Here is a 15,186-nt window from a genome sequence, read left to right as displayed (position 1 = left end):
TATAAACATACTGTACAAAGTTGCAGTCTGTGGTGTAAACAATAGTATTTTGCTTTATAGCTAAATATGCTTTAATAGCTTTTATGATGAATTCCAGTGGACTGTTCTTTGCTCTTTAAAAAGCTTGTGACCATAACCAGAGTCTCATTCAGCTCCTGCTCAGACGCTTTCATGTGTTATGAATCTACAGTATGACAACCTGGTATTTACCCAGGATGCACTGGGATGGGGTGTGTGTCCGCCAAGCCTAACCTTAACCCTGGCCAGCTGTGTGGAATCATTCCAACTGTTGACGAAAGTCGGCCTGAGCCTGACACCAGAACGGAGATTGATCTTTGACCTGCCAAGACGTGCATCACACTTACAGAAGTGCATCAAGTAAACGCAGCACAATCCTGGATGTAAATTAATGCAACAAATAACGTTTAAAAAAATGACTGTTATAGGTCAAGTTTTACACTCTAAACTCTCACGATAGTGTGCAGTTAGTGGCCAAGTATGTTTGCATATGTTTGCAACATATGCAAGCCACCCATTAGTTATGATTTCCTCTTGTAAGTGGTTTTACTGCTGGTGACACATCCAGGTAATGTTTACAATGTTTCCATGTGTGTCTCAGCATGAATTATCCATGAAGAGGTCCAGAGCTGCTACACTTCTCCTGTCTGGCTGTAAATCTGCTTCTGGTTCTGTAGATGTGTGTACAGGGAGTGTCTACCTCCAGCCACACGCTTCTTAGAACTAAAGACTGTATGCTATTAGAAAATACCAACAACATGCACCATAAACATTTTCTCAGTGTGCAGGGTTCAATCTGTCAAAGAAAATCAGACCTGTCTGAAGTGAGTGGTGCAGCAGTGACACTTGGTGGTCAACAAATGCTCTTGCGTCTGGTAGTCTGTTCTGTGCTTTTACACTAAAACTTCCCATCATGCACAGGTGCACAGTGTGAAGCTCAACAGACATTACTGTTCTTTGGAGCGGCTGCACCACTCAAAAACTACAGCTATTCTCCCCTCTGCCAATAGGGGCCACTAGGCGCAATGCCCTCGTAAACTATTCAAGAACCAAGCCTGGGTATTGTAGGCTCAGACAGCAAAGTATTGCATGTAATCAAAAGGGACATAGTGTGAGTGGCTCAAAAAGTCTTAACCACTTAAGCACTAGTCACTTTAAAGCGAAAGATGAAAGAATGCTCATGTGAACACACCACGTGCACTACAGTACATGGCCTGGCTTAGAGATCTGGACAGTGGACACCATGACAACCAATCACACTCCCTAGATCTCTGAGGTTCACTAAACATTGTTCAGGATGAGGACCCTGTCAGCAGCTTCTTGGCATCAGTGCATGCAACACAGCCAATGGTTGGTCAAGACTCAAGACAGACTGCTGCTCTGCCTCTGTTTACGTGGCTACGGAAGTGGAAACTTCTAACTTAATAAATAATAAATACTTTATTTTAAAATCAATATATTGTGTCATATTGTTGAGTTTGCTTATGAGTGGGATAATGTATAGTGGCTTATTAAAGAGGTTTATTAAACATTATGTAAATCAGAGACAGTTAACCACTTACCTGGCATCCCTATTTTGGGCACGTATAATTACAGGAAAATAAAACTATTTTAGAAAAAGGCCAACAATTTCAGAACATTACCCCTCAAAATTAATTCACACAGATCTGAAAATGTCTATTTGTTGTATGATGAACTATAGGCTACAGTATAGGCTTAGGAAGTATTTATCAGCAGGTGGAATTATCAATCAATTCATTCTGCCGTCTCCATCTGTATCACAGAGGATGCCAAATGAAATAACAAAAATAAAAAGATCTGCACAGTCGAGGTCTTCACGGGTCCACCCAAAAATACACTCGAGACACAAGGTCAGTTATATAATATGGTCAATTCGGTTCAAATTCTATTACCATGGGTCCTGGGTCTGTTTATCATTATGTGAAGACCCATGCTCAGCGTTATATTCAGGAGTGAAACGCATGAAGTGCTGTGTAACTTGCATGATGATTAGGCTGACCTACAATCAGATTACTGCATCAAAATAAGGAGGGGGGGGGGGGGGGGGGGGTGTTGTCAGGCTGCTGGCCTGCTGAATTTGGAGAGCACAACAAACATGCATAATCAATTAATCATGCATTCCTTCTTCAGCGAGGTGAAAACATTACATTGAATTAGTCTCTCATTGTGCAGCTATGTACTGTAGCTGCTAGATTCCATGGAGTAGTCAATCATCGGCCTATTGGTAGATTAGCATTACTGGTAGAATGGCAAGGCATTTCTAATAGTAATAGGAGTCGTTTCTGTAATATCCCTTTTTATCTTTTTCATTTCACGGTTGCAGTTCATGTCTGCGTATGTTGGACCTGTGATGACAACTACCACAGTGTGGTAGTCACGCAAACATAAAAAACTACAGCTATTCTCCCCTCTGCCAATAGGGGCCACTAGGTGCAATGCCCTCGTAAACTATTCAAGAACAAAGGTTTTTACGTTGATCAACGAAGTTCACACAGTGAAACATTTCCAAACATTCTTTAAGGTGTGCAGTGCAGTACCCCTTTGTAGTGTTGTCCATCCGTGGCATCCATGTTGTTGTAGCTTGTGTCCTCATATCCGTCCACTAAGGAAGAAAAAATATGTTAATGGGAGGCTTTAAAGAGACACATAATAATAATAATAATAATAATAATAATAATAATAATAGTAATAATAATAATAATAATTATTATTATTATTATTACAACATAGCCAGCTACTCGTTACTCAAGCCCATTCTGGCACTATTAATATATATTTTGTACAAATACAGTCCTAGTGTGTGCATGGGGTGCTAACAATGGCAGTGTGTGTAAGGATCTTCACAGCCTCTACTTATGGGTATTTCAGACGCTTGCTTACAGAATAGCTTCCATAACAAGAAGCATCAAATGAAATGTTTTATATTTCTATCTGGCATGGAGCTACACATACCACAAGAGATAGGGAACAGAAACACTGTGTTTGTCAGTCCACTTTTATGAGTGTGTTTATGAGCCAGCCTCATTTCTCCACTACATTCTGATCCACTTTATTGAATTAAGGAGACGCAGGATGGGAGGGCGAGCTAGACTGGAAGTGAGAACAACAGATCACAGAGAGAAAGGGGGGAGAGAGAGAGAGAGAGAGAGAGAGAGAGAGAGAGAGAGAGAGAGAGAGAGAGAGAGAGAGGGAGAGGGAGAGAGAGAGAGAGAGAGAGGGAGAGGGAGAGAGAGAGAGAGAGAGAGAGGGAGAGGGAGAGAGAAAGAGGGAGAGAGAAAGAGGGAGAGAGAGAGAGAGAGAGAGAGAGAGAGAGGATCAGAAACAGAAAACATAAGGAACAGCGTTTCAGCTTTTCAGAAAAGTCATAGGGTTGAAATCTGAAGGTTAACAGAACCATGTTTCTCAGCGGTTGGGCTGTGACCCAAGACTGGGTTGCACATTCTTACCATTAGAGGAGATACAAGGTTCCACCATTTAATAAGGTTAGACTATGTTGAAGGGCCTCATTGTGTATTGTGATTGCGATTATTACTGGTTGTTAACTGTACAGTAACTGTACTGTTTTGTTTGTTCAGTACGGTACACTACACTCTTGTTCTACTAATGATGCACAACACATTTCAGACAATAAAGAATCAATCAATGCACACGCACGCACGCACGCACGCACGCACGCACGCACGCACGCACACGCACACGCACACGCACACACACACACACACAAAGCAAGCAAATGCTGACGAATAGCAAATCTCGGTGACTAAACCTTCCCTTAACCTTCTTTTACTACCCCTCCCCTGTATGGCATGCCTCCAGACCCCAGCTAAGCATGCCAGGCTAATGCCAGCCTAGCTAATGCCAGCCTAGCCACAGCCACCTGGCAGGGTCCAGAACCTCTGTACCCACCAGAGCTACAAACGTTCTAGAGGTTTAATGTTCTCATCAATAAAAGGCTTCAGTAATGGGAACAACTAACTCCTATAATCATGAGTCTGTGTGTTTGACTGGATTGCTGTGTTCCTACAATGACCATAATGGTTTCGTGCACTGCCTCTCTTTGTGGAGAGGGGGGAGGCTGCGTGGAGGTGTGGCACATTTTCATGACAAATTTTGGTCATGAAGATCCCCCATGAAAGTGTTTTTTGTCCTAAACAACATTAAAAACCCATTCCTGGCGGGAACCCCTTTTGGTGTTCTAACCCTTCTGGACGGAAACCCCTCTTGGGGTTCTGTATAGTATGTACAGTATTCAAAAATCAAAAAAACTTTGATGCTTTTTTGAAGTTTTTCCGAAAGCTTAGGTCAGGATTTAGAGGGCTTTTTAGAATCGGCCTCAGTCCAAAATGGGTTCAAATAGGATCTGGTTGAAAAAGGGGTGACGTCATGGCCTTTTCAGACGGGGAGCAACTGATGCGGCGATTTTCACGTGCTCGTTTGTGCACTAATTTTGTCATTTTAACCATCCTAGATAAACCGAAAAACACGGTATCACGTATTAGGAGGGCATGTATCAGTCACCAGAAAAAAGGACGGGTGTTTTCGATGAATCTATACATGGTTAAAATGGAGTTTGAATACTGAATCGAGTAACATAAAAACAGTCTACTCTGGGATGTTCACAAAAGCCTGAGTAGATGAAAATAAAATTACCAAAAGTATTTTTGAAAGTGAAATATCCCTTTAAGACCTCTAAAAACAATAGTTCTAAAAATATTTCGTATCAAGGACCCCCAAATTGATATTTATATACTGTATTTGGCCGCGGATCCCCATCTGAAACTGTTTTGTGCCACTTTCAAAAGGTTTCAGGTTTCAAAACATTAGAAGCAGCATATAAGAGTTTACAAATGGAACGAAATGGACTATTGGAGTAGAGTCTGTAGAGATGGTTGTGAAGTTGTGAACCTACCACTGGTCTCTGGGATGCTCGATGTATCATATTCATTGGGTTCTGTAAAACACATAGAAGACATCATGAGACCACCACCACCATCATCATCATGGCAGCCTCGAACACGGATCCGTTCTCCTCATCCATTCATTTGCTCTCCTTTTGCACTAGCTGAGCATTAATGACACACTCACTACACTACTCACTACTGACACACTCACTACGCCCCTCCTATGTCCAGCTTTTGGTGTATGTGCTAACACAAACATTAAATCCCATTGACAATGAATGGACAATATTGAGTGTTCGCGTAAACACAAACCTTGCGTAATACAAACTGTATACAAATTGAAGGCGAAGGTGAGGACGCAAATTCTGATTGGCCGGAACGAGATGATGTATGATGATGTACGATGATAAGATCGCCCCTCACTTAACACAGGTGTGATTTTTGAAATTACTCCTACAGATTTTGTCCAGACATCATGCAAATCGGTACAAATTACATATAGTTACTGTCATTTTTTGACTGATATGATCTATTTTATTTTTTCAATGGGGCAGCGTAGATTATTTGTGTGCCAGTTGTGGTGGGCCAGTCTGTGCAAAATGAGCACACATACAGTGTGCTCACATAGGATGTCAAAAGTATGGCTCACATAAATCTATTCAACACATTTGAAGTTGAACCACATCATAGTACACTTATACGTACATATATCATGTACATATGAGGTTTACAAATGAACCTCTGCGCTCTCTCTCTCACTCTTTTCTCCACTCTCGCCCCTCCCCGTCACCCTCCTTAATTCTCTCACTTACTCCCTGTTCTTCTGCCTTATCAGTCTCTCTCTCTCTCTCTCTCTCTCTCTCATATCTCCCTCCATCTCCCTCCCTCCCTCCCTCTATCTCCATTGCAAAGAATTAGAGACATGTGATTGGATGATCACATGGCCCCACGGGCCCCAGTAAACCGCCCGTCTCACTCCGAGTCCCTTCCCACAACCCTCCAGGGTGACTCAGTGTAAACGGTACCAGGAGCCTCTTATAAACGCATTGATCTCATGATGATGTATGCATTGTGAACTCACTTGGCAACCCGCTGTGTTATGCTGCAACTGCATAGTTACAGTTATGCTGTATATCATCGCTGTCAGGCAGGAACCTCTCATGTCCACATTTTATGCTTTTTTCATAAATGAATGTCCTACTTTGTCATACAGTGTCACACAAAAGTAGCAGAAATAGCCAGTAAGACCAGTAAGACGCCTGAGGGCGAGAAGCGACCTCGGCCTAAAGGGCGAGGTCGTGTGCACGCATCCGCCTGGGTGACAGCAGACTGACGGCAACAATATTAAGGTGCATTTTGAATCAGAACAACTATATTGAGCCACAAACAGGACATAACAGTCACATCCAGCGGTGGACAGTAACAAAGTACCTTTACTTGAGTACTGCACTTACAGTAAGTCAATTCTTTGAGTAGCCTATTATACTTGTCTATTATACTTGTCTATACTTTAGCTCAAGTACATTGTCCACCACTGGTCACATCCTAGTAGGAGCTGCTCTCTCTGTTTACAGAATGCCCATGCGCTACCCATCGTATGACAGATGTGTTTTCAGCCTCGGGTGTAGAAGGATGTTATCACTTGTGTTTGAGAGAGGGAGCAGAGATGCAGCTAACGGGACTTAGATAAATCGCCCATCGTCACCACGTTAGACTTCAAACACGCAACAAACACAAATAGAGCTTTTCCTCACAGCAGCAATAATGTTCACCCGAGTCAACACACAAGTTCCTGAGTACTGCTGGTCACTTGAGGAGTGCTCAGTACACACAGCTGGGGGAGGCGGAAAATCAGAGAAGATGGAAGAGATTAAAATCCCTCTGTTAGATTTGGCAACGTGCTGCTGTGGGCCTTACTGTCTGCAAGAAGAGAATACCTTACTTAACTGTTGAGAAGTCACTGGGCCGGACGTATAGTGCCCCAAGTTTAACCCTGTACGTCTGCAGCATCTGTAAAATGTCTTTGGGCTCCACACATAAACTTGGAATGTTTTAATTATTTATATTATTTCTCAGTTTTGTTTATTGTGATTACATTAGGTTATTATATTATGATTTATGAATCACAATACATGTTATGTAGCCCTGCTGCAAAACCAAGCAGTTACAGGTACACTACAGAACAATACTGCTTCTCCGTGAAGCTTTTAATTTACTGTGGATTTCAAGATATGAGGAAAAGCTACAACAGATTTCCATCACTCTGGGAGCTGGCACGCTGTGGCTCCCTTCTGACCTGATGTCTCCTCTGGGCTAGCAATGGAATGAGAGGAACAGATGGAAGTTTGAAAGAGTAGGCCTCCTCAGATTCACATTCTGACCTTGATATGAAGACATTTTCTAGGATTTTAGTTTACTAAAATCCTAGAAAATGTCTTTACAAGTTGTTTCACTAGAGGACGTTGGCTGAGTCTGCGTTAAATTCACACAGTTCCATTAAGAGCCAAGCAAATGTTTTAGTTGACAAAACAGGAAAGAGTTTTGTCACATCCCACACAGACTTAAGCAATTAGTTCAGGGTTTGAGACCAGCAGCCTTCTGGTTTGGACTCAAACTTCTCGTCATAGCGCAATTTGACAGCATAACCATTATACATTTATGCTCTAAACAGGATAGCACATAGCTGTGAAAAGATATTAAAATAATAATAATAATAATAATAATAATAATAATAACTAGAAAAAGTGCCCTTCTGGGCACAGGTCTCCACCAGGAGGATACTAGTGTGTTTGGCCAAATATTTAGGAGTAATATAAACATTTCTTTGTGTGTGTGTGTGTGTGTGTGTGATGCGACTTGGCCTGTTGTAGCGCCACCATGAGGCTGATTTGAAAACTGTCAAGTGGCATTTCTTCCTTAGCCTAGTGGGAATATGGCAATATGCATGCACAATTTCACCGCAATCGGTAGCTGCATTGAGGAGTTGTGGCGATTTGTACAAAACGGGCTACTCCTGAAAACTTTAGAAGCAAATCGTAGCCAATCAGGATTGATTATGAGAAATCAAACAAACCCGTCTTGATCACATGACTATGGAGAGCCGATTTGCGTGAAAATTGGATAAAATCTGAAGTAAAATGTGTTTTACATATGTCGGCCTCCTGGTGGCGCTATGAAGAGCAGATGTGAAAAGTTCCAGGCAAAGGTTTTTCCTTGGCCTCTAGGGAGCGTGCATACAAGTCGGTGCAGTTATAGGTAAAACACTAATCGGCCAGTTATAGCGCCACCATGAGGCTGAGTGTGCAACATTTCACGGAAATCACGCAATGTGTTCATGATTTGCGGCATTTTGTTTGAAACAGAGCAGTCCTGCGAACTTTGGAAGCCAATCTTAGCCAATCAGGATGGAGTCTGAAAAATCTAAAAGACCCGTTTCGTTGAATGGCTCTAGAGACTGTGTACCAATTTGCGTGATGTTTGGACAAAATCTGTAGGTGTACTGTCCAAAAATGTGTGTTGCACAAAGCGGCGCTATAACAGGCCAATGTGAAAACTTTTGGGCAGAGGTTCAGCTCTGGCATTCAGGGAGTGTGTGTGCAGACTGCAGAGTAAGGCTGCGATCAAGCCAACGGTGCCAGAGATTAGCTGGTCACAGACAGCTGGACGGACGGACACACAGACGGACGGACACACGGATGGACGGAGTACAAAACATACTCTCTCCCCATGCCTTCGGCCTGGTGGAGACAATAATAAGAAATGTTGGTGTTCCCACCGTCATGCTGCGTGGTACTGTGTTCTCCATTCAGCCTCTTGAAGAGTGATCGCATGACCTTAGCACTGCCAAAGCGTTTGAAACGTGCACGCACATTCTCGTGGTACCACTCCAATGTGCCGATCTTCAGGACCCTGTAGAGAGGAGAGGTGATCAAAAGGTGCAGTGATACAGAGTGGCAGAAGAACTGTAACTTAGATGTCACAGATGTGATAGTTATCGATAGATGTCTAGTCAACATCTTTAGATGTCTAGTCAACATCGTTGACTAGAAATGTTTAGTCAAATAGATGTCAAGTCAAATAGATGTCTAGTCAACATCTTTGAGTAATAAATGAAACTACATAGTGTACTCAAGTACACTATGTACTTGAGTACATTATGATCTGTATGAGTAAGAAGTCAGCTAAAATGCCTAAAATGTTAGACAACGTACTGCTCACACTGGGAACACAAACAGCCGTTGAACTATCCCTGAACATCTGCTTTTGCGTGCAGCCAGAGCCAGATCCTCTGGGGCTGGATGATGATCAGACAGCGTATTGTAGATTACATGCATCAGATTCAACTATGCATGTCAATAGCAGATCAGTGCCACATTGCAGCGAATGGGAGCCTTCGACAGTCATCCAAAAGACAATTGTGACAAATAATGATTACTGTACAACTTGAAATCTTACGCTACTCATCACTCATAACACACATGCAGCTGACATAGACCAGTATTTAGCGGTGTGCCTGAGCTAGAGGCCCCTGTAAGTTTGTCTTACCTTGTCATGCGACAGGGGTCACACACCCAGCCACATTCCTTTTTGTTGTAGCGGCTGCAGGACTTGCAGGTGTACAAGTTGCAGTCCAGACACAGGCGTTTGCTGTTGACCAGGAACTTGAAGGGCTGCAGACAACGGATACAGTGCGACTCTGCGAGACTGCTCTTCCTGCCCAACAACTCTCTCTTAGTGTCTTCCTTCTCGATCTGGGTCTTCAGGTCCCTGAATAAAGACATGGCGGAGAGGAGAAAGCCATGGAACAGTTGTACCACTCACTCTCTTGTGCACAGTATATAATATACTAAATACACACACACACACACACACACACACACACACACACACACACACACACACACACACACACACACACACACACACACACACACACACACACACACACACACACACACACACACACACACACACACACACACACACACACACACACACACACACACACACACACACACTTTTATCAAACAATTGTGACAATGATGTGTGATGGAGGCCGGATATTTTACAGTTGAATAATAAATAAATGTTTGAGTGCACTGACAGGTGTTCACTGAAACTACAAATTCCACTGAAAATCTAATCACCTTAAATAACCACCAGTAAAGGCTCATACATAGTCTGGATTTACGGTGGTGGGGTGACCACCGAACTACAACATGACGTCACAAGCTGCGGTGAAGAGCAAACCACCGCCACCGCTCCAGCCCTTTTTACTCACCACCGCTCAACGTTATTTCGGTGGTCACCTCACCACCGAAAATCCAGACTATGAATAGGCTTTAAGACTCCCTGAGGGCGAGATGCGAGCACACATCCACCTGGGTGACGGCAGATAGCTGCGAGCTGGCGCTTTGAAATGGGGGGGTCAAATCAACAAATTGAATTAATTCTGTACTGGCCATATATGGAGAGTGTCTTGAGTGTACACGGTTTGATGAGGTCAGATCAACATATGGACATGTCAGAACAGGAAGGACGGGTGGGGAGGATCAACATATGGAATGTCAGAACAGGTGAGCTCCATATATGAAGACCTAAAGGTTTCAGGTCAGATGTAGAGTTACAGGCCGGCTCCATACAGTATATGCAGATCTATAGGTGATGAATGAACCAACGAACCAACGGGAAATTATATGGCCATATATTGACATTCCTATGGGGAAGGGCCCCTGACGATGTCATCTACGTTGCGACTATATGCCCATATATGGCGATCCCTGATTATGTCACGTGATGTCACGAGGCATGACCATATATGGAGGCGTGGGTGCCTAGACATGATGTCACGATGCGTGACCATATATGGAGGCGTGGGGTGACGAACGGACAGAAGGACTGACGGGAAATGCCCGTTTTCATAGTAAATGCGACCTGCAGTCGCAACAAGTACAACAATTTCTACATCTCTAAATGGCCGGCGGTCCGTCTATATCTATAATATTGCTTGAGGCATAAAGTTAATAGAGAATAAGTAACGTCATGGGGCTTCACAGTCAGAGCCTGTACACAATGTACCAACAAACCAAAGAAATTCAAAAGAACAAAGACTCTACATGCCTGTAGTTATTTTGTTTTCACATCTGGGAAGTGGGAACAAAGTTGAAAAACTGGACCCCAGGCAACAAAAGGCATTCCCTTTTTACTCCCTCTGTCTCCAGGGAATACAAAACTGATATGAACAGACCAAGGGCAAATCCCATCATTGTAGCTATAGGCCCAGGAGACTTTCATTTTTTATTGAAACGTTAATGCCCCTCTCCAATCTGTAAGGAGCATCATAATTCATACACAACATGAATGCAATGATGTTTTATATATACAATTTGAAAGTGAGAAATATTTATATCCTTCAAGAGACCACAATAAACATCTAGAAAGTTTAGAAACAGATAGAAAAACATCAAAGCTAAAACTTCAAAGCTACAGTATGCCTGCAAAAAAGATAAGGTGATCAGTAAGAACAGGGGATTAATGTGTCTATTGATGGAAGATGATTGTTCTCACTCCGTCCGTATGCAACAGGTGGAAGAAGTTCATGTGGACTAAGCCTCTTTAATCACTTTAACTGCACGTCCGTTACAGTACCATATGTTTTACCAGACCCCATTTATGAAAAGTTATTTCAATTCATGCTTTTTATGGTAAATCTCTTATCCCAAACTGGACGATACATTAATGTTATCCGTTAATGCCACTTAATTTAACTTAATTTTTGCAAAACACTATCTCTGTAGTCATGTGATCAACAGGGATCTGTCCGATTTTCCATATTCCATCCTGATTGGCTTTCAAAGTTTGCAGGATTGGTCTGTTTTGAACAAAATGCCTCAAATCATGAACGCAGCGTGCAATTTACATGACATTTTGCGCAAACATTCCCCCTAGGCCAAGGACGAAATTTAAAATCAGCCTCATGTTGGTGTTATAACAAGCCAATTTGTGTTTTTTACAAATAACTGCACCGATATGCGTGAAACTTTGCATGCACACTCCCTAGAGGACAAGGAAAAACCTTTGACCTGCTTATTTCACATCTGCCTTTTATTGTGCCACCAGGGGAGACACAATATGTTTTTGTAAAACACATTTTTTGGCTGTCAATTACAACACATTACATTTTCAGTGTATTTACCTTAAACATTTATGGAAACTGTAACTGAACCAGCTCTCTGTATGTCATCCATTTAAATAATATACTAGCTCTAGCTGTCTACTTTACGTCATGCTAAAACTGCGAGACAGGATAAGGTACGACCCAAAAGCAGGACATACTGCCAGAGCCCCAAAACACAAGGGACATGCACTGGGTAAGTGATATGAGGACCAAATACTAGGAACTAGGGATTCAAAATACAAGGAATACACAAGGAACAAGAGAAGAGACACAGGTGACTAACAAGGGTTGTGTTCTTAAGAGAACACAACAGGAAAACAGAACGTGACACGGATTGTGACAAGTCTACTCTACACCCAAATCAAAGCCCACCATCATGTATGCATACATGTGCAGTGTTCTGACACGTTTCTAATGTACAGTAAATGATAATAATGTATGTGTAATCACAATAGTGATGTTTGATGTCATTCAACATGTACGTTTGATGTCTTTTCATGTATTTTGCGTATGATGTTCGTATGATCTTATGTTGTTTGTTTCCTTCATGTCATGTTGCTATGGCAACCATCTCTGTTCCAGGACATGGCTCAAAATAAAAGTGAATAATAACACACACACACACACACACACACACACACACACACACACACACACACACACACACACACACACACACACACACACAAATCTGAATGATTTCATCACCAAATATGAGGTTTCATAAAAATGACTTTTCCGAAGGCCTTTACACAGGCATTTCGTTAAAACACACAGCTCACCACCACTTTAAACACCGGCAACATTGATGCACTATATGAACTAAAATTTACACCTTGCACCTTATATTTATTTTCCCTGCACGGTGTTGTCTTGTGAAAAAAATATTTAATGCACTCATGTTAATGTCAAAGCAAATTCCTATGTGTGTATACACACATAAAGGTATCTGAATCTGAATCACTGAGAAACTACAATAGATAGTCTATTGTTGCTATACACTAAATCAACTTAATGGAAATTAACAATTTCAACCTTGTTCACACAATTTTTCCAAGAAAACAAAGAAAGGGAAGTAGGTATAAGGAGATCAACGCAGGGGTTTTATTCATATAAAACATAAAGAAGCCAGCAGGATTTCTTCAAGTTTGCTCGTCCTCTAACCCGTCTTTTTCTAACAAGCCTCTTGAGAAGGAAAGTGTCCTTTCTTTTGGTGTGGCAAGGACTGCAGCCAGCCCGAACTCCTCAATGAATAGTTGAACACCATAATCAGAAAATAACCCTACAACCAGGACAGATTCAACCACACTCAAACTGTAGTTGACATGCTTTTAAAACGCCAAGCCAAGAAGTCTTTCCAGACCCAACTCGCTCCTCAGTGCTGTGTGGCACCAAACCTCTTGGCAGCTCTGTACGCTTATAGAATTTCACAAATGACATTATGACTTTTGAGTTATTTCCATTTCGGTTGGATAATGTTTGTGACTCTGAGACTCTGAACAGTGAAAGCCTCAGTCGGCTCTGTGCTGCAAAATGCTGACAGCAGCAAAAGAGATGTTTGCAATAAAAAGCCCCCAAAAAAACGAGTTTGACTAGAGGCCTGTTCAGAATGAGACTGTCATTGTTTATCAAAGGTCATGCTTCTCCAATCATGCCCGGCTCTACGGGATAAAAGGGAGACTTAGTAAGCATCCTCCTCTCTCTTACGTAGAGGGGTTGGGCAGCTACTGTATGTACTGTACATCTAAACCACAGGGCAGCCCCTGTGGTTTAGATGTACAGTACATACAGTATACAGTATAAATCTACCAGGCTCTGGAATAGCAAATGGCAGCTACTTGAGTATATCATCGCTGTTGCATGGAAACCTTGTACTGTATGTCCAAAACCGTTACGTTTTCAGGAAATGGAAAAGATAAGTGGCCTTAGTAGAACTGAAGCTGGCTGTCCTAGTCCTGACGGTCAGCTTCATGGCAGGCACCCATATAGCATGACTCAGCAATGTTGTGCTGCGAGATTGCTGGAAATGACTCAGCAATTTCAGACTGGGAAAGAACTACATAATGTGTGCTCGGGAGGGGCATGAGAATTACACTAAGACAAATCAATACACACATTATGCGCCTATATATATTTAGAGATCCTGGGGAGCCGGCGAGAGTGTGTGTTATTATTCGTGTGAAGTGTCCTCCTCTGTTCACAGATGTTTCACAGATGTTATGCTAAAATGGAGAGCTAGTAATTATAACGTTAATTCTAGTTACTGAGCAACAACACCACAAACTAAAAGCAACAAACAACAGTTGAAATGGTTCAGTCATCAGTCTCTCACCAGAGATCAGATGAGAAATCAGGCTAATTTTACTGAATTATTTCTCTTGGGGTGGAGAGCCACATTGTGCACTCACAAAATCTTCACAGTAAAATCCTTAGTGTTATTAAATTTGATTCACACTTGTACAACTGTTTGTACATTCTCACGTACAAATGTAACCAAGTGGACCATTATGCGTCCATTTGGTTAACACTCAGTTAAATGAATAAAGGAATTTACTGTGCATCTTGCGATTGATTTTGTTCAAGACTCACTCTACTGTACACAATGTATCCTTTATTTTAAACCTTTACTGTACAACAAAAGGACAGGATTTCTCATCATAATAAAGCAGTCAGATCCTCTTTAGAATGTGACCTATGAGCAGGAATTGCAGTGTTTAGCTGAATAATCCTGCAGGAGCCAGACATTCACCCAGACTGCTGCTGTCTGCTCCCATACATGGAGATCTGCTCTGAACGCACGCACGCACGCACGCACGCACGCACGCACGCACGCACGCACGCACGCACGCACGCACGCAAAACCTAAAACCATATAAAGATAATGGCTTCCGGAGGCCCACAGTTCTATAACATTAAGCACGGTTAAGGTTAAGTTACGGCTTCTTGGTTAAATCTTTGGCCGTAGCAGTTTTTAGAGAGACAGTTACATAAAGCAGGTTCATCCTCAAGTGTAGGAGGAAGCAATTAACTAATATGACTTGACAGGATCTGACTTCATATCTAGCTGTG

At 42.2% G+C, this 15,186-nt stretch overlaps 1 protein-coding gene across 1 annotated transcript in view; it reads right to left on the bottom strand.

Moving 5' to 3' along the window:
• Window positions 1–15,186, bottom strand: part of mlphb (melanophilin b) — a 48,216-nt gene that overhangs the window by 18,310 nt on the left and 14,720 nt on the right. Inside the window, exons 3-5 of the mRNA XM_083776694.1 lie at window positions 9,486–9,707; window positions 8,716–8,849; window positions 2,577–2,641 (exon numbers count right to left, since the gene is read on the bottom strand). Coding sequence (XP_083632820.1) covers window positions 2,577–2,641; window positions 8,716–8,849; window positions 9,486–9,707 — 421 coding nt within the window. The remainder of the gene's footprint in view (window positions 1–2,576; window positions 2,642–8,715; window positions 8,850–9,485; window positions 9,708–15,186) is intronic.

Source organism: Protomyctophum parallelum (genome assembly GCF_964188405.1).
Source record: "Protomyctophum parallelum genome assembly, chromosome: 11".
Taxonomy (NCBI): Eukaryota; Metazoa; Chordata; class Actinopteri; order Myctophiformes; family Myctophidae; genus Protomyctophum; species Protomyctophum parallelum.
This window is presented reverse-complemented; position numbering and strand designations above follow the sequence as displayed.